This window comes from Prionailurus bengalensis, chromosome B2, assembly GCF_016509475.1.
Source record: "Prionailurus bengalensis isolate Pbe53 chromosome B2, Fcat_Pben_1.1_paternal_pri, whole genome shotgun sequence".
In the NCBI taxonomy this organism is placed as follows: domain Eukaryota; kingdom Metazoa; phylum Chordata; class Mammalia; order Carnivora; family Felidae; genus Prionailurus; species Prionailurus bengalensis.
In genome coordinates, this window is record NC_057349.1 from 130,292,585 (window position 1) to 130,314,758 (window position 22,174).

A 22,174-nucleotide genomic window follows, 5' to 3' on the forward strand; every position below is an offset into this window, starting at 1 on the left:
ATGGATCTTATTCTGACTTCTGAAATATTTACATTTCACTTTATAAATATTTACATTTACTTGGACTCTCGTATTCAGGAAAAGGAGTCACATAGAATAGTTATATTTTACTCCAGTAGTGACAGGAGAAGACACTGATCATTAGAAAAGACCTTTGTGTTACTACTGAGTAATTTAAAATTTGGAAGTAATTTAATTTAGCAATTAAAAATATTTTATTTTATTTTATTTTATTATTATTTTTTTCAACGTTTATTTTTGGGACAGAGAGAGACAGAGCATGAACGGGGGAGGGGGAGGGGCAGAGAGAGAGGGAGACACAGAATCGGAAACAGGCTCCAGGCTCTGAGCCATCAGCCCAGAGCCTGACGCGGGGCTCGAACTCACGGACCGCGAGATCGTGACCTGGCTGAAGTCTGACGCTTAACCGACTGCGCCACCCAGGCGCCCCTAAAAATATTTAAAAAATAGAGAGTGACTAGTATTTTGGCCACTTGTCTTACTGTAGATTTAAAACTAACCTTTGAATGGCTTTCTGCTAGTGTTAGGGTTGGAGGAATCATGTTAAGATGTAGAATTGGAGCCAACGATGGTTCTTAATATATACATGATTTGCTTTTGCATGGAATGAGACCAAATAAACTTAATCTGAATTAAAAAATCTTTCAAGGGACTATCATTCACTTGGTTGCAGAGGCTTTAAGGTAGTTAGAAATGGGATCTGAGAATTCCAAACTTCTCAGGATAGGCCAATTTCAAGTGTGGCATGTAGGATATTCTGTAAGGGCTTCCAACCTACCTTTCCGACTTTGATTTTCCCTCTGTCCTTCTGTGTACCGAGGTTCAGATGCTGAGTTCTCAGCTTATAGCCCATTCTTAGGATGTCAGTGCCACATGAGTAGTGCTGGTTCTTCTTCAGGGTTCTGTTCCCAATGCATTGCAGATTGTAGATTCCTCATAGTTTGTGGTTTTTTTTTTTTCATGTTTTTGAAAGAGTGAGTGTATTTCATTTATTTTCTAGCCTGTCTTTTGTTGTTTAAGGTGTGGTATCTGCTGTGGAATGTCTTCTCACCAGTTGTTTCATTTTTGAAATGTAGTAATCTATTAACTCCCTCTCCTTCCCCCACTCTCCCCAACCTGGAACCCATCTCTTCTTCTTTGCAATTGCCATGACATTTTGTGTGTGTGTGTGTGTGTGTGTGTATTTAATTACCAAATTAAAATATAGTGCAGACACATTACATAATATTATATTTAATAATATAAATATTATACATATATTATATATATTTATATATTATAAATAAAAATAAGCTATCATTCATATATATATATATAATCTTTTGTGGTGTCTGCACTTTCTTTTGTCATAGTTTATGTGCATATTTTATCTTTTCTATATTGAAGACAGGATCTGTATTTGCCACTTAATTTCTTAATCTTCATCTTTTTTTTTTTGGTGGAATATAGAGGCAGGGAATAGTTGTTACATAAACTGATAAATAAAGCAGTTAGAGAATGAATTGATCCCACTGCTGACACAGAACCAAGACTTTTCCCTCTCAACTATATAGAAAAGAGCTTCTGCAATAGATATTACACTTTGCAAAGAATTATCTCAATGCAACCATGTGGTTTTCTGCCCCTCTTTCAAGTTTATCTATGTATATTACTAAATATCTTCTGCATGTTGGCCAATGAGATTTAAATATCTATATGTTGGCTTTGGACTATGGCTAAACTTTCTCTTTTAATCACAATTGCTGTTGAACCTGGAACATTAGTATGGTTTTCTTGAATGATGCTATGGAAAAACCATTAGTTTTAGGGTGTGGGTCTTTGATTTGATTCCCTTGTTAACTAGCCAAGTGATCTTGGACACATAATGACTTATCTCTCTTTCCTTCCTAAAATGAAGGGCTGGGAAAGGACAATTCCAGGAGTCTTCCTGCTTCTGGAGAGTTATACTGTGATTCTTTTGGAGATTTGCATAGTTGGATTTAGCCTTTTAGTTCCACATACGTCCCTGAGAATTAGTTTAATTACCCATGTGTGGGGCTAATGTCAGCTTGATCTGTTGCAAATCTGAGAAGGATAATATCTTAAAGAATGATATTAGGCCATTCATACCTTGAGCTTGGGTGTTTGAAGTCCTTCCTACCCTAAGTAAGAGTGAAGCCTCTACCAGCATAAACGTTAGAGATTTGGGAACTTGATTGAATTGAATGACCAAATGATTCTCCAAATATATTTCTAACTTTTGTTATTACATGTAGTGCTTGTTGAAAGCTTGGCTAACTGAAAAAGAAGAGGCTTTAAATAAAGTCCAGACGAGCAACTTCAAAGACCAAAAGGAACTAAGTGTCAGCATTCGACGACTGGCTGTAAGTGGTGTCAATGTCAGCATCTGTCTTGTAAGCCTGTGATATTTTATTGTTTCTATCAATGGTTCATACAATTTAGTGAATACAGATTATGAGTCATTAACCAACACTAGAATGCTGCCATATAATCATCTAGAACCAGGAATCTTATGTTTTAGCATTAGTGAACTGTGTAGCAAGTAAATTTTGCTATAAAATATATGTTTACATTTCCTGCTTGTGGAGCAGGACTATAGAGTCCTTTTAAGAGGGAGTCATCTAATAAAATATTTGAAATATTAGATTTTGAAAGAAGACATGGAAATGAAACGTCAGGCCTTGGATCAGCTGAGTGAGATTGGTCAGGATGTGAGTCAATTACTTGATAATCCCAAGGCATCTAAGAAGATCAACAGTGACTCAGAGGAACTAACTCAGAGATGGGATTCTTTGGTTCAGAGACTAGAAGATTCCTCCAACCAGGTACCTTTTGCTTTGGATTATATGTTGTATGATGAAATAGAAGTTAAATGTTCAGGTTAGTTTTAGTTTTTATGAAATAAAGTAATAATAGGTAAGCTGCAAACTAAAAGTAGGTTCCTTATACCTGGCTTACTGAAAAATTGAGAAATTGACATGTAAAAAATCTTTCCTTTTCTGAAGTCAATTTTAATAGATCGTTGAAAAACTTACTAATACCCCGTAATTTCTCTTAGTAACTGATAACACTTAGACACGAATCCATTAAATCATCTTTAAATTTTAAATAATCTTATTAATTTAAAAAAATATATTAGTGAATTGATTGAAAATGCAACTGTGGTTTGTACTTGGATGTTCATAGTGGTATTATTTATAACAGTGCAAAAGTGAAACAGCCCAAATGTTCCATCAGTAGGTAGATGGATAAACAAATGTGGTCTGTCCATTGCATGAAATACTGACAGTATGAATGAACCTTGAAAACATTGTGCTAACTACGAGAAGCCAGTCACAAGATTAAATGCACTGTAATTCTATCTATATGAACTATCAAAAATAGGCAAATCCAGAGAGATAATAAGTAGATTAGTAGTCGCTAGGGCCTCGGGGAGAGGAGGATGGGGAGTGATGGACTATTTATTAATAGGTACGGGGTTTCTTTTGGGGCCAATAAACCTCTTTTGCAAGTACAGAGTGGGGATGGCTGCATAACACTGAATATACTGATAACCACTCAAACTGTGTATTTTCAAAGGAGAATGTTATGGCATGTGAATTATATCTCAATAAAGCTGTGACAAAACGTTAAAACATTTGGCTGATTTATACTTCAGGTGACTCAGGCTGTAGCAAAGCTGGGGATGTCCCAGATTCCTCAGAAGGATCTTTTGGAGACTGTTCGCGTAAGAGAACAAGTAACTACAAAAAGGTCTAAGCAAGAACTGCCTCCTCCTCCTCCCCCAAAGAAGAGACAGATTCCTGTGGATTTGGAAGCTAAGAAAAAGTGAGAACAGATAGAGACATTTTCTAAACACAGTACCGCACATAATGTATTTGTACTAATTACTAATCATATGCAAATTTAGATGTAATTATTGTGATGGAAATTCAACTGCTAAACCACTCACTGCCCCCCAGCCTTCCAATGTTCTCCTTCCCACTGGCTAAGCGTCTAAATGGTCTCTGGTGATTTTATTTATCCTGTGTTTAGTCTGGAAAACCGTGTGACAGAACCCTTCCTTCTTCCTTTCCATCATCTACCTAGGGAGGATCTGACTGTCCATGATTCTGCATTTATTCTTTCTTTCACCACACTCTGAGAACCCTGGCAGGTTTGCTTTAGATAGATCTCCTTATTCTTTATGCCACTCCTTCCTCTTCACATTCAGCAATACTTCATTCAGGGAAGTCATTCCTTTGTCGTCCCCTTTTTCTTCCTTTCCCCCCTCATCCTTTTTTCACATTTCCTTTCTTTTTTTGTTAATTCCTTTGTCAGATTCATTAACAAATTCTTTATGTTTGCCTTAAGGATCCATCTTTGACATACTTTTTTTTGTTTGTTTGTCTTACTGATTCAAAGGAAACTCAGGAATTTTAGAAAAGGACTAATCGCAGCTAATATGTAGCAAGCATTTACTAATGTCAGATACTCTGCTAAGCTGCGCTGTGTGACAGCCGGGTAATGTACCTCAGATACCCTATAGCAGCTGATCCTTATATCAGCCCTTTTATTCTCTCCCTTTTATAGGAGGATCCGAGTGCTTGGGTAAATGGGCAATTATTTTGGGCCAGAATAAAAATGATATGGTTTCCCCAGTATAGCTTCTGTAGATGAAGTGGGCTTCCAGTTTTACCGGATGATTTTCATTTTGGTAATAAGGCTGTGTTTCTCTGCCTCTTACCAGCATCTCCCTGTGGAGCCAGAGTACCTCCAAGGTGCAGGCAGCAGCTGTGAAACCTTTGCTTCTGGAGCCGAGGCAGCACAGGAGGAAGATGCTTCTGATGTTAATAGTGCCATAGATCTTTTGTTTCCTGAGTGTCTAGTTTCTGCCAGGTAGATCTGGCACTGTGCCTCTCCAGTGCTGGCTTTGTGCATTTGGAAGGAAGAAAGGTTATAAAAGACTAAGGGTGCATTACTATAAAATCTTAAACATGGTCGTGTTGTGTGGAGTGCATTCTGCTGCGGGAAACAGAATACTATACCAAAAGTGACCCAAACAATGAGGTCATTGATTATCTCACAAGAAGTCCAGAAGCCGGGCTTTCACCATCAGGCTTGTCCTCTCTGGTCCCAAGATTCTGCTGTAGCACTGGGCATAACATCCTTGTATAACCCGATTTATATGCGGGAAGGCCAGTTTTTCCTTATTTATCTTTTTTTCTTTTTTTAAATCGGGGAGAAAGACCTTGCCTGGAAGACATCAGCTAACGTCCCCTGCGGTCTCAGTGGCCAGGATTCAGTCACTTCCCTGCCATGGGTGCATGGGAGGTTGAGACCGTCTGGCCATTTTGCTCTCCTGTCATTGCATTCTGGGGGACTTGGACAGCAGAGAAAAGTGTGGGGAGGGGAATGTCTGTTAGTTGAGCAGCCAGCTGTGAGGACCATAGGCTTCCAGTCCGTGGTTTGATTGGTGCAGAAATCCCTTCAGTTAACTCCTGGACACAGAGAAGCTTGTGTACATCCGGTTCATTATGATAGGCAGTGAGATCTCATTGTTAGAAAGGTTATTTTTATGCCCAGCCCAAGTCCGCCCCCTCCATGTCTCCCTGTATTTGCTAGTTCTGCTGCCTGGGGTGCCATAGAGCGGCACCAGCCTTCAGTATGGAACCTCCTTAGTATTGCAGGGAGTTTCATATTCTCATTTCTGCTGGCCTTCGGTGTAGAGGATCTTCAATCCATTCCTAGTGTGACAGGGTTTCCAGACCCTTTAATACCTTCAGTCTGCTGTAGAAACCACTGTTCGCTTGTCTTAAAATGGGCTCTCTGAGCAGATAGGAGCTTAGTATCGTTTATAATACATGCTTCAGAAATGGCAGTTTATTTCCTCTTCTTTTTTCTTGGTGCTGCTGGTGGCTGGCTGGTTTAGCCTGCTCAAGGTCTGGAGGGGTGGTCATTTCCTATAATCTAGATCTCTGTTGACATGGCCTGAAACCATTGCTACCTTGTGGCGTTCACATCACCCTTATTTATATTAAGGGCAGAAATGGTCTAAGTCCCCAAGGTCCTTTTATATGTGTGATTTGGGGATGGTGTTCCTCTTCTCTGAAAGATTAAATAGAAGCCTGCTGTTAAGATGACGGAATGAAAGTACCACTGTTTGAGGGACACCTCAACCATTGGTTATTTATCTACAGTGTCACAAAATCCCTTTACACGTTACAGGGAAAATTGATCTTGATGAAAAACCAAATATTCACAACTCGCCAGAAACACTTTAAGCTGTTTCCCAAGAAGAAACAGACAACCCGTGCTTACCCTAAAGTACCTAAAAATACCCAGAAGTTCTTTTGAGAAGCTCTGTGGGTAGAGCGCTGGTGAGGAGGACAGACTATCTGGTTTGAACCAGAGCTCTACCAGCTGTAGCTTTGTGGCCCTGGGGCAGTTGTTTAAAACCTCCTCAATTTCTTCATCATTAAAAGGGATAATAATAGTATAGGTGTCTCAGGGTTGTGGTGAGGATCACTTAATAAGACGCACAGAACACTTTGAAAAGGGCCAGGTACATGGCTGACAGTCAGTGACTGTTTCTCCTGTCATTTTTCCTTGCTGTGGTTCCCACAGGCCTCTTCAGCTTTGTCCACTCTTTTTCTTTCCCACCATCACATCTCAGTTCTGGCTCAGGGTGCTACCGCAGCCTGTTTTTCTCTGGTCTTGCCACCCTTTCTTCTTTCTCCTCAGTGGACACTGGAAGGTAAATCCAGTCATGTCAGTCCTGTGCTTTCAACCCTTCACGGGCTCTCCCTTAACCTTTGGTTGAGCCCAGACTCCTTAATCTACCCTGCAGGTGGGTGTGGTTGTCTGCCCTTGTCCTTCCCTGCCTAGTACTCACTTTTCCAGTCACGCCTAATCACTTGCTGTTTGCACAGTGTGGTCCTCCCTTTCTTTGTTCTCCCTTTGCAATGAAAACATTTACTAGGCACAGTATTGCTGTTGTGCTCCAGGAAGGCATCCACCTCCCCAACCCCCCCGCCACCTCCCCTGACTAAATTAGGAGCCATAACTGTGAATTCCTGGAATCAGCATCTGGCAAGTTCTCTGGTGATTGCCTGCTACTTTCCATTGCCTCTCCCAGACTGGAAGCTCTGTGAGGGCTGGGATTGCATCTGATTTATTTTCATAGCAAGAGCCCAGTCCAGCGCCTGGCATATACTGGGCTCAATAATTACGTTAAATGAAAGAAGGCATTAACTTTAAGAATATCTGTATCTTTTTTTTTCTTTCTGTTATTTTCTAATCAAATCTGTTTTCATCATCTACAGGAGTTTGTAAAAATCTAGGTATTTTTTACAAAGCTTAAACATTAATTATTTAAAAAATATTTATTAACTTTACACTATTATTTCTCTTTTCAAACTTTTAATTATAAGTGTGTGGTTTTATTTTGTATGGTTACTAGGTGTCTGTGTTGCCTTTGTTTCTTTTTTTTTTGAGGAGTATTTATTTAAAACACATGCCTGAGGGGTCTTTTGATTGCTCTGTCTTGAGCCAAGTGAAACTATAGAAGGATAGGAATGACCAATAGTAACATCTGAATCTTAAATCAGGTTTGACGCTGTAAGTGCTGAGCTGTTGAGCTGCATTTTGAAATCAAAGACTGCCATTCAGGCCGCAGAGATAAAAGGGTATAAGAAGATGCAAGAGACTTCAGAAGTGAAAAAGAAGTTGAAGGTAAAACATTAAACAAAAACATCCTAGTGAATAAAATATTACATCAGGTTAGATTTGCTGTTGACATAAAAGTGTGATGGGATCCAGAGGCTTCCTGTAAAATAAATGTAGCCATAAGGTAGCTTTTAGGACGTTGTAGTAAATTTTCAATCCATCAAGCTGGCTGGCATTCAGACCCCTGTGCGGAGGAGGAATTTTTTTGCCCCCTTTTTCTTAACCTCTGAGATGTGCAGGAAAAAACATTTTCTAAGGTGGTCTAGTTATTAGTATTATTTTTTACTTCGATTAGATCTACTTTAGTCCCTAATAATTTCTGACTTAGGGTATGCTGAAGATATTTTGATTGCTGAATGCAACAGATGATTTCAAATCTCACAATTCCTTCCGATATATTTTCATTACAGAAGAGACACATTAAAAAGAAATAAATACTGTTAAAATGTATGGGATGTTAGCTCCGCTACTTTGTTCCTGCTGTGTGACTGTAAATTGTGCCAGGAGATTGTAGTGACTTATGTCTTTGGTGCTCATTAAGTGTGTGAAAGCCTTTCACGAAGGAGTTGGACACCTAGAGCAAGTCTGTAGTGCCGTCTACACTGGCAATGGAGTTTGTCTGTGAAGAGTTTGGAGAACATTTCCAAAACAAGACGTGTATAAATATCAGTGGTATAAGCTAGAAGGTGGTAGTACCATGGGAGTTGAGAGGAGGCCAGGATTGCATCTGTGTGTGTACTCGGGGAAGTCCAGGGGTGAGGTAGCACCACGCCAGAACCACAAGGAGCTTGCTTGGGGCTGGGCGTGAAGGGCGCAGCAGGCAGGGGGCGCCCCTGAGCAGAGGTGGGGAGGTAGACAAGTTGTGTTGTGATAGTTTCTTTTTTGTTCCGTTTAGTGCTAGGTGTGCGTGTAAAAGTAGTTAGAGAGTTAAGGTTGGAGAGGTGGTTTGGAGTCAGACCCTGGTTGACATTTTGTGTTTGGATGAGAAGTCAAGACTGACTTCTGTCTTATCATTGCATTGTAACTGCTCTTATTTAGAGGTCACCATTGACTGTTGGTTTCTAAATCCAAAGGATGGATTTGTTTTCTCATCTCATCCACTGCCTCTGTAGCATTTGCTGCTATTTACCCTTCCTTCTTCTATTCTCACAGCCTTTGGCTTCTGTGACCAGTGATCATTCTAAAATAGACATCTGATCAGGCAGCTCCTATGCTTGCAATTAACTAATGGCTTCCCATTGCAATGGGGACAAAATCTAAATCCTTAGCGCCCCAGCATGCAAGGGCCTTCGAGGTGGTGCTGTTTCCCCTATGAGTCCAGCCTCAGCTCCTACCAGTCTCCTACATACACCCTGAGCGCCCCACTCCTGAATCCTGCTCTTTCCTCACTTCCCTGCCTTCACCACGTGCTGTTTTCCTTGTGTAGAATGGCCCTTATTAAGCCTTTATGCTGTGTGACTGAAAAGCCCTCTACTCCAGTAAGCCTCCTTTAGCCTCATTAGGAAGAGTTAAGTGATTCATCTTTTGACTTCCATGTTGCTTTGACAGAGGAATGTGGAAGGTTGTTACCCTAGAAGCACCATTATCTGAGCCCTCTACACAGGGAGTTGGGAGGGCCAGAAAGGAGAGCTGTGTGCCATCATTTCATATGCTTCTTATAGTTCTGAAAGACCGGTAGATGATATTAAGGAGCATTGAACAACCCAATTCTCAAGGGCACTGAAATGGCAGAGAATTTGGAAGTGAGAGTGATCTTTATGAACCAAGTTCCAGAAAATATTAATAAGTTAATTTCCATTCTATGATCTAGGAACAATTTCACTTTTAGAAATCGTTACTATAGAAATCGTTTGTTACTATAAGGGATGATTGGCGGCTCCTATATTTTCCTTTAATAAGTTTATTTTTTTGTTTTTTTAGACAAGTAGTTATAGACGCCAAAAGGGTTTTGAAAAATGCGAAATGAAGAAAACTTAACCATCACTTTTATCTCTAATTTTCTTTGCAAATTGGGGTAAGATCAGCTTACTTGTGTTAGAGTAAAGGAATACCTTGCTCCAACTGATGTATACCTGGGTGGAGAATCCCTAGTTCAATCTGTCATCACCATAGAAAGTAGCAAAAAATCAATTTGTATGGAACAGGTAGTAATTCTTCTCCAGTATGATGGTGAGTTTTTGCATTGATACTTGAATAAAAATAAGTGGTGTTTCTTTGAATCTCTTGTTATTTCTTTATCTTTGTAACATGGTTGTTTTACTTAGTCCCATTAAAGCTGTGCAGAGCAAAGTAGGATAGTTTATTTGACAGAGCCTATATGTGTAGAAATTAGAAGTAGGACTCTTCTTTGGTTTGTCTGGTTGAAATAATATGGGTTGCCTAGAAGTTTTGATTGTGTTATTAGGGGCGCTATTTGAGTAGTTAATTTTCTCAGTTGCGAATTGAGGAGTGGGAGAAATTTCAAATACTGACTGTTTATCCATATACCTCTGTGTGTGTGTGTGTGTGTGTGTGTGTGTGTGTGTGTCTTCCTGATTTTGTTCAAATCTTTTTTACTAGTTTTGGAAAGATTTTGTCTTCCCTGTCTCTGACATATAGGGGCATTGAGAATATCGAAGTATAGAGACATAAATATTAAAATTAAGAGCCGTTCTTCAAACATGAGGAACAAAATGCTTCAGTTTGGGTTCCAAAGCATATTGTTATAGTTTAAAATTTATGTATGAATTATGCTGTGGTTGAAATTTATGTTAGAGTCTAAACTTATTGTAAGATCAGACAATAGTGAGGCTCAAAATATTTCCGTTTTTCTTGTTGATTAATTTTTGTTCAGTGTCTCTGTCATAAAATATTCAGTTCATTTGACTCAGTTATTTTTATTGTGTGGCATAGACACTGAGGTTATATGTATGTGAATAGATATCCTGGATCTAAAACACTAATTTTAATTATTTTCTTTTGATAGGAACTCATAATTATAATGTGCAACTTTTTTCTTATAAAATCAACCAAAGGTTTATATTATTTGTTTGAATTTGCCTTTTGAAATTTAAATCAGCTTTGGAATTCTGTGGGGCAGCCTGGAATTACATAGTTTTGTTTTATAGTATTTCTCCTACCTCAACTTTGACTATAACACTGAAAGAGAATGTGGGAGGGACACGAAACATGAAAGTTACAATAGCATGCACATTATATTGAGAAGAAGGTTTGCAGTATTCTTATATTGGAATTTTATTTCCAGGCATTAGAAAAAGAACAGACAGAAAGAAGCCCCAGACTGAATGAATTAAACCAAACTGGACAAATCCTTTTGGAGCAAATGGGAAAAGGTAAAACCCTTGATTTTTTAAAAAATGTGTTTTAGATGATAGCACTGAATAATATTTACAGTTTGACAAATTATATATTTAACACTTTTTTTTCTAGAAAAGTGGTTTTCAATTTTTTTTTTAAGCTTTAAGCAGCAGAATCTTTTTTCACATGAAGTCCTGTGCTGAAGCTGATGACAAAACAGAAAAGTGAAGTTGTTCTGCTTTTCTGTAGAGTCAGACAACCTAAAGCTCTGATATCTTAGCAGAATGTTTGAAATCCACTGATGTAGAAAAATTTAAAATCTCCTCCTTTGACATTATATATTGGGACCTTTTTTTGGAGAGGGGGTGGCAAAAGAAAATTTTATGTTGGAAATCTTTGGGAAATGAAGTTATAGTAAGGTCAGTTCATTAAGATCGTTTGGTTTTTGATCACGTTCAAATTAATCTGTTAATTTATTGCAGATAACATTTTATAGTTAAATTTGAGAAGGAGTTGCTTGTCTTGGAAATTTTTACGTGTATTTAGAAACTTTTTTTTTCCTTTGCCATTAGCCCTCAGTGACTCTGGGGAATGTAAAGATGAATAGTTTTGATATCCACTTTGCATATGATTCTTCCTTTGGTTTAGCTTTGAGAGACCTTTCCTGTAAATCCTATTCCTTATTCTAGTGTTCTAGTGATAGTAAATGCTTTGGAGGTCTGCTGCAGAGTTCTTTTTTTTTTTTTTTTTTTTAAATAATGACCAACATTCAGTGAATATTTATTATATCAGAGCTCTTTGACAAAAGCCACAGACGCCCAAAGCAGAATCAGGAATACTAGTTTGACAAGAATCTTCAGTGTAGTAGTTGTCAGTCTTTTTAGTTTTTAACTTTTTATTCTGGAAAATGTAAATATATACAATGCAGAGTGATGAACCTCCTTATACTGATTACCTAGCTTCAGTAATTAATGATATTCTGCCATTCTTGAATTATCTATACCCCTACTCATTCCTCACTCCTTGTTATTATTGTTTTTGTTTATAGTTTTTTTAAAGTAAAATTTACCTACCTTGAAATACATGAAACTTCACTGGGTTGTTTTGAAAAGCCTATACCCATAAAACAATATGTGGAAAATTTCCATCTCTCCAGAAAGTTCCCTCATGTTCCTTATGAATCAGTCAGCTTTCCATACCCCCTGAAAATCAGATTTTTTAAAACTTTAGATTATTTTTGTCTCTGCATTAAAAAAATGTCATTTAATTATATATATATACACACTGGGGACATGTAGACATACACACATTTATATACAAAACTATCTGTATGTCTAATATATGTCCATTTATTGGAAAATTATGCAAATATAACACTGTCTATCCATAGGTATTAGTACAGCTTAATTTATTTTTTTCTTTAAATATAAATAAAGAAAAATTTATTCAAAAACGGTGTTTTCATTCAGAATCCACTTAGCTCAGTGTCTTAATTACCCTGGGTGAGAGGACCCCACGTGGAGATTACTCTTTCAGGTATTTACTTGAAGAAACCTACAGATACAGAGAGACCATAATTTCCCCTGAGGTGCTGATTGAATAATTATAATAAATTGTGTGTTGAATTTATGTCTGTTACAATTGTAGGTTCTTCGCTTCTGCATTAATATTGTAGTTTGGGAACCAGACTTTGTCTGGTATGAGTGTGGGGTGCTTTCATGAGTCTGGGTACTGAGTTTGCCCTCATTTCTGCGTCAGCTTTTAGGCGCTATGTGAGGATTCGTAAGGCTGGTGGAGAAGACTGCCTAGGGGAGGAGTTGGTGAGGGGTGTTATGTTCCAGTGAGAATAACAGTAAATTGGGAAATAGGAGACCTCTGGGTCTCCTGCCCTTTCCTAGTTTTGTGTCCTTGGGTGACTCATGTAACCCTTTTATTTCTTTGCTTTCTTGCCCAGAATGTGAGGCACTCACTAGCATAGTTCAGCTTCTGTCACATGCACTCTTACTGTGAATAGATATGTACTGAGATATATACTCTGGAAACGGAGATCATGTCAAAGTTCTACTTGCAAAGTATCAAGTGCAATATCGGGGGCTATATCATCTGTGGCTTTGTAAAGGAATGAATTTTGTGACGTAATGTGGACTTGTTTAATTTCATGGGAAACCCTTTATATTTCACATGACCATTTTATTTTTGGAGCATTTAGTAGGACTGGAAATGCATTCATTACAGGATCCTAATTTTATTTATTTCAAAAGACATATTTAGGATGGGGTGGGAAGCTGGGCACTGGGGATGTTGGTCTGAATAGGGCACTTATGTTCTGGGTTTACTTTCTTGCTTTTTGAGCAGTGTGTACATTGTGTTACTGAGATAAAAGTGATTTTTTCAAAATCTCCCCCACTATCTACCATTTTATCTGTTATTCTAATTTTATAGTATCGCATATTACTTCTCTCTGTGTGGTTTTAGTGCTATTAATTCTACTGCTCTTATAAAGCAGAAATGTTGAGCAGAAATGAAAGCACAATTGGGTGCTTCTTGCTGTCCCTCCCTTTTCCCCAAGAAATTTAAAATAAGTCCTAGAGTATGGATAATTAACATAGAGGAAGTTTTTCACAGAGTGTAATTTGACCAGAGTCCGCCTATGTAAGCATGCAGATTAATGATTCAGCCCATTAGAAAACAAGTCTTTGGGGGAAAAAAAAGAAAAAGAAAAAAAAAAAAAGCCTTTGGTAAAACAGATGTTCTAATAATCATGTCATTGATTCCTTCAAAATAATTCCATCGAAAGTCCCACCACAGTGAAGTTTGATGGGACTTATATGCCTTGTGCATTTGAATTATGTTTTGTGGTACCTTATATAGCATAAAAATGTTTTTAAAAATGGAAATAATATATTTTATTTAACTTTCATGGCTATTATAATTGTTTTTCTTGATTCAGCTTATCTTTTTCCTAGAGATTGTCAACAAATAAAATAGAGTAGCTGGGCACTGGATGATATGGCTTTATGATGACATATATTATGACTAGCCTGTGGAATTTGATGGTGGTCCTAGGTTTTGTAAAATTTCTCTTGATTCCAATAGTGATAGATGGAAAGGTGAAAAGTCAAGTAAGAGTAAGTGCCATGAATATGTTATATTTTATTCCTTTTAGGTAACTAGTAAAATGATGGTCTATTGATTTGGGCTTTTGAATAGTCATTTAAGAGTTGGATGTTCTATAGAAATAGAAAATGTATAAATCAGGATCTCTGGGAGCAAAACAGTTATTTTAAAAGACAATTATTTTAGAGGCACCTGGATGGCTCTACTGGTTAAGTATTCAACTCTTCGTATTGGCTCAGGTCATGATCTCGCATGGAGCCTGCTTGGGATTCTCTCGGTTTCTCTCTCTGTGTCTCTGCCCCTCTCCTGCTCATGTGCATGCACACACAAGTGTGCTCTCTCTTAAAATAAACAAACAAACATTTAAAAAAGACAATTATTGGGACACCAGATGGCTCAGTCGGTCAAGTGTCTGACTCTTGGTTTCAGTTCGGGTCACGATCTCATGGCTCATGAGCTCAAGCCCTGCGTTGAGCCTGTCAGCTCAGAGCCTGCTTGGGATTCTCTCTCTCCTTCTCTCTCTGCTCCTCCTCCTCCTTCATGCGCGTGCTTTTCTCTCTCCCAAAATAAATAAACTTAAAATAAAAGAATTCTTTTGGAGAGCAATGTATAGTTTTCCTTGCTTGATGTGCAAATTGTGCTTTAATTATTACCTGATATCTGTCCAACCTGCAATATCTCCAGCTTAGAGGAGAGGAGATTTAAATTTTGAGAAATGGTTTGAAGGGGCAAAATGAGTGAATTGTAATATATTGTCAGTGAATAATTACCTCCTACCTGTTTTCAGATGAGAAGGGATAATTTTCCATCTCAAAAATTTTACCAGCTTAATCTCCTTTCTCGTTTAGCATAAACTGCTCTGACATGAAAATGAAGTGGCTGATGTTATTACTTTGCCCCCCTAGAATAGAAATGACCTCATAGAAGCAGAGCCTGGCTCTCCATTGCTCAGAGAGTTTGTCAGGAAAATGGTGATTTGTTTTGTTTATAACCCTGTTAATAGAGACAAATGAACTTGGACTGTGGTGTGAATGATTTGCCAGGGTCTAATATTCTATTACCTGTGTGATCCTGGCCAGTGAACTTTAACAGCCGACATGGTTGATATATTCAAATTATGTCCCGTCATGTTTGCATTTCTGATTTTCTGTGGGTACAGTGTATTGTAGGATTTTTAAAATTGCATCCTCTGTTGCTCGTAAGTGACCTTTTGTTTTACATGCCATTTTATTCCTTAGGGCTCTCATTACCCTGGATTTTGATTGTGTATATTTACAAAGCACCATTGTTTTTTTCCCCCTCCTACTCAAATAATAAAGATGTTAAGCCTATTCTTTCAACATGCATGCTCTCCTAAGGAGATGAAGACTTCTTTGCAGATTTCCCATCTTTTTTCCTAGTATTTTTCAATGATTTGATGCATTTTATGTTAAGGGAAGGGCCGTGATAAAACTTACTATTACATAGAACTATTATTTTTATGGACATTCTTTACCACTCAAAAATACGGGCTAGGGGCGCCTGGGTGGCGCAGTCGGTTAAGCGTCCGACTTCAGCCAGGTCACGATCTCGCGGTCCGTGAGTTCGAGCCCTGCGTCAGGCTCTGGGCTGATGGCTCAGAGCCTGGAGCCTGTTTCCGATTCTGTGTCTCCCTCTCTCTCTGCCCCTCCCCCGTTCATGCTCTGTCTCTCTCTGTCCCAAAAATAAATAAAAACGTTAAAAAAAATTAAAAAAAAAATACGGGCTAAAATTATGTCAGTAATAAACATAATGGTGTTTTTTCTGATGTGTTAAAGTAGATCATCTTACCACTGCTTTGATATTTTGATCTTTGCTGGTCTGTGTGGGGCATGCCCGGTAGGCCACTGAAGCCTCTCGGGCCTGGCTGCTGGCCCTATTTTCCTATACTCACCAGGTTGCTCCCTGCAGTAGGGCTTCTCACCATTCATTCTACGGTTCCTAGGACACTATGGTTTGGTCAAACCAGACTCTTGAGCTCCCTCCTCGATTATTTAGCCAGTTGTCTTTTTTGTGATGACAGAGGGTTTACCTTCTCATGTCAGAACTTGACAGGTCCACATAATTCATTGTATTTCCCTGGTTCACTGTAGCAGCTAGCAGAGTGGTAGGATGCACACAGTTTGTATAAAAGGCAGTGGCTGGAACTCCACTGATGTGCCTCTTGTGACAGCAATACCACTCCCGAACTGCTATTTCAAGCTTCCCATCTCCTGCTTTGGTCAGGGAGTGAAACAAAATTAAGTTTATTTATTTTGAGAGAGAGAGAGAGAGAGAGAGAGAGAGAATGAGAATGTAAGCAGGAGGAGTCGGGGAGAGAGAATCTGAGCGCAGGGCCCGACACGGGGCTTGATCTCCCAAACCACGATATCATGACCTGAACTGAAATTAAGAGTTGGATGCTTAGCCAACTGAGCCACCCTGGCACCCCTGAAACATAGTTATTTCTAACAGTATCATTGTAATTTTGTTGTTACGTTAAAAGGGACTTAAAGGAATGATCATTATATGTGACATCGCCTCATTATTTTGAATAGGTCAGAATGTTTATAACAAATTGAAAACAATTTTTATACTAGCATATGAAGTGTCTGCTTATTTTTTATGTCCGCGTAGAAGGTATTCCTACTGAAGAAATAAAAAACGTTCTGGAGAAGGTATTCTCAGAATGGAAGGATGTATCTCAGCATTTGGAAGATCTGGCAAGAAAGATTCAGCTACAGGAAGATATAAATGCTTACTTTAAGCAGCTTGATGATCTTGAAAAGACCGTAAAGACAAAAGAGGAGTGGGTAAAACACACTCCCTTTTCAGAATCTCCCCAGCAGTCCTTGCAGAGCTTGAAGGACTCCTGTCAGGTAAAGAGATAACCATCCAGAACATGAAAGAATCCTATGTCCAGTCCTGTATTTAGAAAAGATGCTACTTGTATCATGAACGTTAGGTTAATGCCGCTCTGATTCACTTTCTGTGAGGATGTTCATCTTCAGTGACTTCTGTGACCCTATTTTCTCTTCCGTAGCGGGAACTGACAGATCTCCTCAGCCTCCACCCCAAAATTGAAAAGGTGCGTGCAGGTTGCTCAGCCCTGAAGTCTCAGCGCTCCACCCCGGATTTTGTCCAGCAGGGCTTTGATACCTTTCTGGGCCACTACCACGCTGTGCAACAGGAATTAGAGCATCGTCAGCAGCAGCTAGAGAACGGTAAACCCATTCTCTTGGTTTTCTTAGTAGATGACTCCACTGTCCTCTCAGTTTGCCTTAATGTAAAAATTAGTCCCAGGTGCCTCAGTTGGTTCAGTATCCGACTTTGGCTCAGATCATGAGCTCACAGTTTGGGGTTTGAGCCCCCCCCTTGGGCGTGATGTAGTCAGCCCAAACCTGCTTCGGGTCCTCTGTCCCTCTCTCTCTGCCCCTCCCCCACTCACGCTCTTGCTCTCTCTCTCTCTCAGAAATAAATAAAACATTAAAAAAATTACTCCCCATATTCACACAAAGAGCACACGTGTTTGTTTTATACTAGCCACATTCTGTTTTCCTCTGTGCCTGCTGCTGTTCTGGGTCTTAAAGTATATTCAGAGTATTTCCTGGATTCACACTTGTCTGTAAAAGTGCAAACAGCTTTCACTTGCTCTACATATAATGATTCTTCTTTTTTATTCTAATGTTTATCTTTATTTTGGGGACAGAGACAGAGCACGAGAGGGGGAGAGGCAGAGAGACAGGGAGACCCCGAATCCAAAGCAGGCTCCAGGCTCTCGGCACAGAGCCTGACGCAGGGCTCGAACTCGTCAACTGTGAGATCATGACCTGAGCCAAAGTCGGATGCTCAACCGACTGAGCCACCCAGGTGCCCCTACATATAATGATTCTTAAAGAGTGTTTTGAAAGGTGTTCTTCCTTCCTTTTCTTGAAGGAGGCCAGCTAACATCATTACTAGTAGAAAAGGAACGATCTCTTACTTCTTTTTGCTCAAAGTGGTTCAGGTTTTAGCAATACCATCTCTTCTTTGAAAAGAAATCATGTTTCTTTTTCAAAGGCTGAAAAATTATAAAGAGTTTTTACTTTTGGAATAAGCCTGGTTTTGGCACGTTAACTGTTAAGTGTTTTGAGAGCTCATCATTCATATGTTCTGTTTTTTCTCCTTAGCTATTGTGTAAGTCAGGAATTGTGTTGTATTATGTAATGTTATGGGTAATGAATGTTAAAAAGCTGTATGTTGAACCATACCCTGCTTTGTGGCAAATATATATTTTGCAGTGACTTGTAGGAATCTGAATGTGTGCATGGCAAGCAATTGTGTCATGCTGTCTTTCTTCTGGAAAGGCATTTGGACACCATGCTTTTTTGTTCATTGAATTCAGTTAACCTACAGTGTAAAATAAATGTTTCAGAGTATTGCTTTTAAAATTTCCTGTATAAAACATGCCTTCATATTGATCCTTGTCAAAAATAGAAGCATATTTTGTAACAGTAAATTGAGAAAGCAGTACGTTAAAATATCTATTTAACAATACGGAATACAACATAGTTCCTGACCTGAAACTGAAAAAAAATTCTAAATCTATTTTTTGTTTTTAATTGTGGTAAAATAGGCATAAAATACAATTTACCATGTTAATGCTTTTATTTTCTTTTATTTATTTTTTTAAAGTTTTATTCATTTCAGTAATCTCTGCACCCAATGTGGGACTTGAACTCATGACCTGGAGATCAAGAGTTGTGTGCTTCTCCAACTGAGGCAGCCAGACACCCCCCCACCCCCATTTTAACCATTGTAAAGTGTAGAGTTCGTAGTGTTAAATATATTCATGTGGTTATGCAACCACTCCCCAGAACCTTTTCATCTTGCAAAACTGAAACTCTATACCCATCAAACAACAGTTCTTCATTTCCTCCTCCCTACAGCCCTTGGCAACCACCTTCTACTTTCTGTTTCTATGAGTTTGACTATTCTACACACCCCATATAAGTGGAATCCTATAGCATTTGTTTTTTGTACTTGGCTTATTTCACTTAGTATAATATCCTCGAAGTTCATCTATATGGGTAGCATGTGTCAGTTTCCTGCCTTTTTAAGACTGAGTAATATTCCATTATATGTATCATACCACATTTTTTTTCTCCATTCCTTTGTCAAGGGCATTTGGGTGCTTTCCACCCTTTGGCGGTTGTGACTAATGCTGCTGGTTTCTTAACTTTTGCTTCTAGTTGGTTTTGCTTCTTTGTACTTCAAATGAGCTTCCTTCCTTTCCACACAACGGTTGCTTGTCTGTGATTTTTACATCAGTGGCTGAGGTAGACATCATTCTGGCTGGCTTTTGCAGTCATTATTTCTCAGAGTACCTGCGGTAACCTGGCTGTCCTGTTCTGTGTAACGCCCACCACTCTGTAGGTGGCGATTTGTCTACACCCTTGAGTTCAGAGGAAGACCGGGTGAGGGGACCCTGGTTTTCTTTTATTCTTTGTGTAGCTACTGGAGAAAAGGACATTATATGAGACAAAAGAAACATTGTAGTACCATCTTTAGAGAGACATTTCATCATGATGAAATGAAGAAAAAATGATAGTGAGTTAGTTGATATTTCAAACATCAACGTCCGCAGGAATGAAGTCACCATCTGACTTTCAGAAATGCCAATGGAATGATTTAGCTTAGTAACTAGCGGAGACCCTTTTAAATTTTAATTACGGAGTTTAACTTATTAGCTATTAGGATTCACTTATATAGAGAAGATTAATGGTATGTATAATGATAATAATAATAATAGGTTTCTAACACTATTTTCTAAAAGTAAGTATTTTTAAATAAACAGAACTGAAGAGCCAACCTGCACATGCATATTTGGAAACATTGAAAACACTGAAAGATATACTAAATGATTCAGAAAGTAAGGCCCAGACATCTTTGAATGTCTTGAATGATCTTACAAAGGTGGAGAAAACCCTGCAGGAGAAAAAGGTAATATATATTGTAGGTCTTAGAAATCTGGAGTCCTTTTTAATACCACATATCACTTATTTTGAAGTATTTTCAGCTACCTAAAAAAATATTAGCTATTTGTGGTCAAAATTGATCAAAAACTCCTTATAATTTGAATGTTAGTTACTATAATGTAGGACGTCAGTTGAAAGAAACTTACTAAATATGACTAATAAAATAAAAGCATATTTTGTCCTTCGATTACAATTAGTCTAGAATTCTCAATGTGTTCATAATCTGCTAAAATGTCTTGAATAAAATGAATATTACTTGAGTTGATGTGTTCTTTTTTCTGTGTTGAATAAAAATGCTTCTCTGGTCATTCGGGATATGTGACTGTGCGTTATTTCATCAGATAAAACAGATCAGCCATTGAGCACTGCACACTGGATCCTCACTGAGTGTATTGTTACACTGGATTTTAGTGTGGAGAATATATTATTTCTGGCCCACGCACAACTCATGAAGGGAAAGCTTTAACGTTTTTTGGTTATGCTTATTTTTCTCTCATGATTTTTACACAATTCTTTTTTAGTTGAATACCTCTTAAAAAGTGACCTTAGTCTGTGTTATAGCCCGTATTATTACATGTGTACAAATTATCGTGTGTATTTTTAATCTTTAAAAATTTTTTCCAGGCTCTTGATGAAATCCTTGAGAATCAAAAACCTACATTATATAAACTTGCAGAAGAAACAAAGGCTTTGGAGAAAAATGTTTCTCCAGATGTAAAAACAATGTATAAGCAAGAATTTGATGATGTTCAGGGAAAGTGGAACAAACTAAAGGTCAAGGTTTCCAAAGATCTTCATTTGCTTGAAGAAATTACTCCCAAACTTGGAGCTTTTGAGGTAAATCCAGAGGCCATTAGGACTTTATCAGAGAGTAAAATGGTAATTTATCATGTAAGACTCTAGTATGTATTATTTGGATATTTTGCATTTTTTTCTAGTCCCACATTTATTATGTATATAAGTTGGGATTTCTGACTTGCTCTTACTGTGCTGGAGAACACATTTGTTTTTGTTTTTTTGTTTTTTGTGGTTTTTTTTTTTGCTTTGCAAGAGAGCTTCTTGGTAGAGGTGAACTGGATCTTAAAGAAAGAGAAAATTGCTTAAAACTGGTGAAAGTAATGTTTCAGGGATGAGGAGCTGGCATGATATTCAGACCAGTGATTAGGTTGCAGGGGAACTTGGTTAGAGTGGTAAAATTGCCCACCTCGTACCAGACAGATGAGTGCTTGAAGCCGGTTTTTGGAGACTTCTTGAGACAAATCTGAGCTAGGCTGTCAATAAACGGTGTCATATTGGGAAAGCAGGTCAATTGAGGGACATGAAAATTCAGAAGTAGAATCCTTTCCTACATCTGAAAATGCTGACAGATGAAGCAGTGATGAAGTTCCAGAGGAAGGGGCAAATGTTAGGACCTAAGGAGAAAGTGATAAAAGTCAATGTCAGGTAAGACAGGATTTTAACGTTTCATCTGGGAGGAAGATGGAGAAGTGGTCTCCAGAAAATCACCTGGTTTTCTGTTAGAAAAGGTCTGGATGAAGAATAAGTCCATCACACTCTGTTCTCCGTCCTCCTGATATCTCCTTACTTTGATCTGTCGTGTTTTGTTTTGTTTTCCCACTCTTGTATCTCAAGATAGACTTACGGTATAGTGCCTGGCACAGAGGAGGCACTCAGTAAGTATGTTTCAATGAATGAAATGAAATTAGTAATAGATTTAAATTTGGGTATATATTAATATGTAATATAATATATTGTATATATATACATATATTTGGATTTAGTTTCCAAGAGAGTGTATAAATGAGATGATTTACATATATATAAAATATATGTGTCATATGGATGTGAGACTTTTGTGAAGCATGTGATAAAGTGAAAAGATTGAAAATTAAGACAAAATTTATGAAAGTGATGTTTTAAAAATCAAAATCAGGGAATATGTGGTAGAAGAGAGGCTGGTGGACTCTACAGATCAGTGTGAAGGTTCCAGAAAGATGAGACAAGAGTGGTGACCACTG

General features: G+C 38.2%; 1 protein-coding gene across 6 annotated transcripts in view; it reads left to right on the forward strand.

Moving 5' to 3' along the window:
• The window catches only part of UTRN (utrophin), a 478,053-nt gene that overhangs the window by 102,419 nt on the left and 353,460 nt on the right, over nt 1-22,174 (forward strand). For all 6 annotated transcript variants that reach the window (XM_043592533.1, XM_043592535.1, XM_043592534.1 and 3 more), the window contains exons 14-22: nt 2,277-2,384; nt 2,667-2,846; nt 3,680-3,849; nt 7,611-7,734; nt 10,973-11,060; nt 16,777-17,018; nt 17,183-17,363; nt 19,976-20,121; nt 20,781-20,993. In XM_043592533.1, the coding sequence (XP_043448468.1) occupies nt 2,277-2,384; nt 2,667-2,846; nt 3,680-3,849; nt 7,611-7,734; nt 10,973-11,060; nt 16,777-17,018; nt 17,183-17,363; nt 19,976-20,121; nt 20,781-20,993 (1,452 nt within the window). The remainder of the gene's footprint in view (nt 1-2,276; nt 2,385-2,666; nt 2,847-3,679; nt 3,850-7,610; nt 7,735-10,972; nt 11,061-16,776; nt 17,019-17,182; nt 17,364-19,975; nt 20,122-20,780; nt 20,994-22,174) is intronic.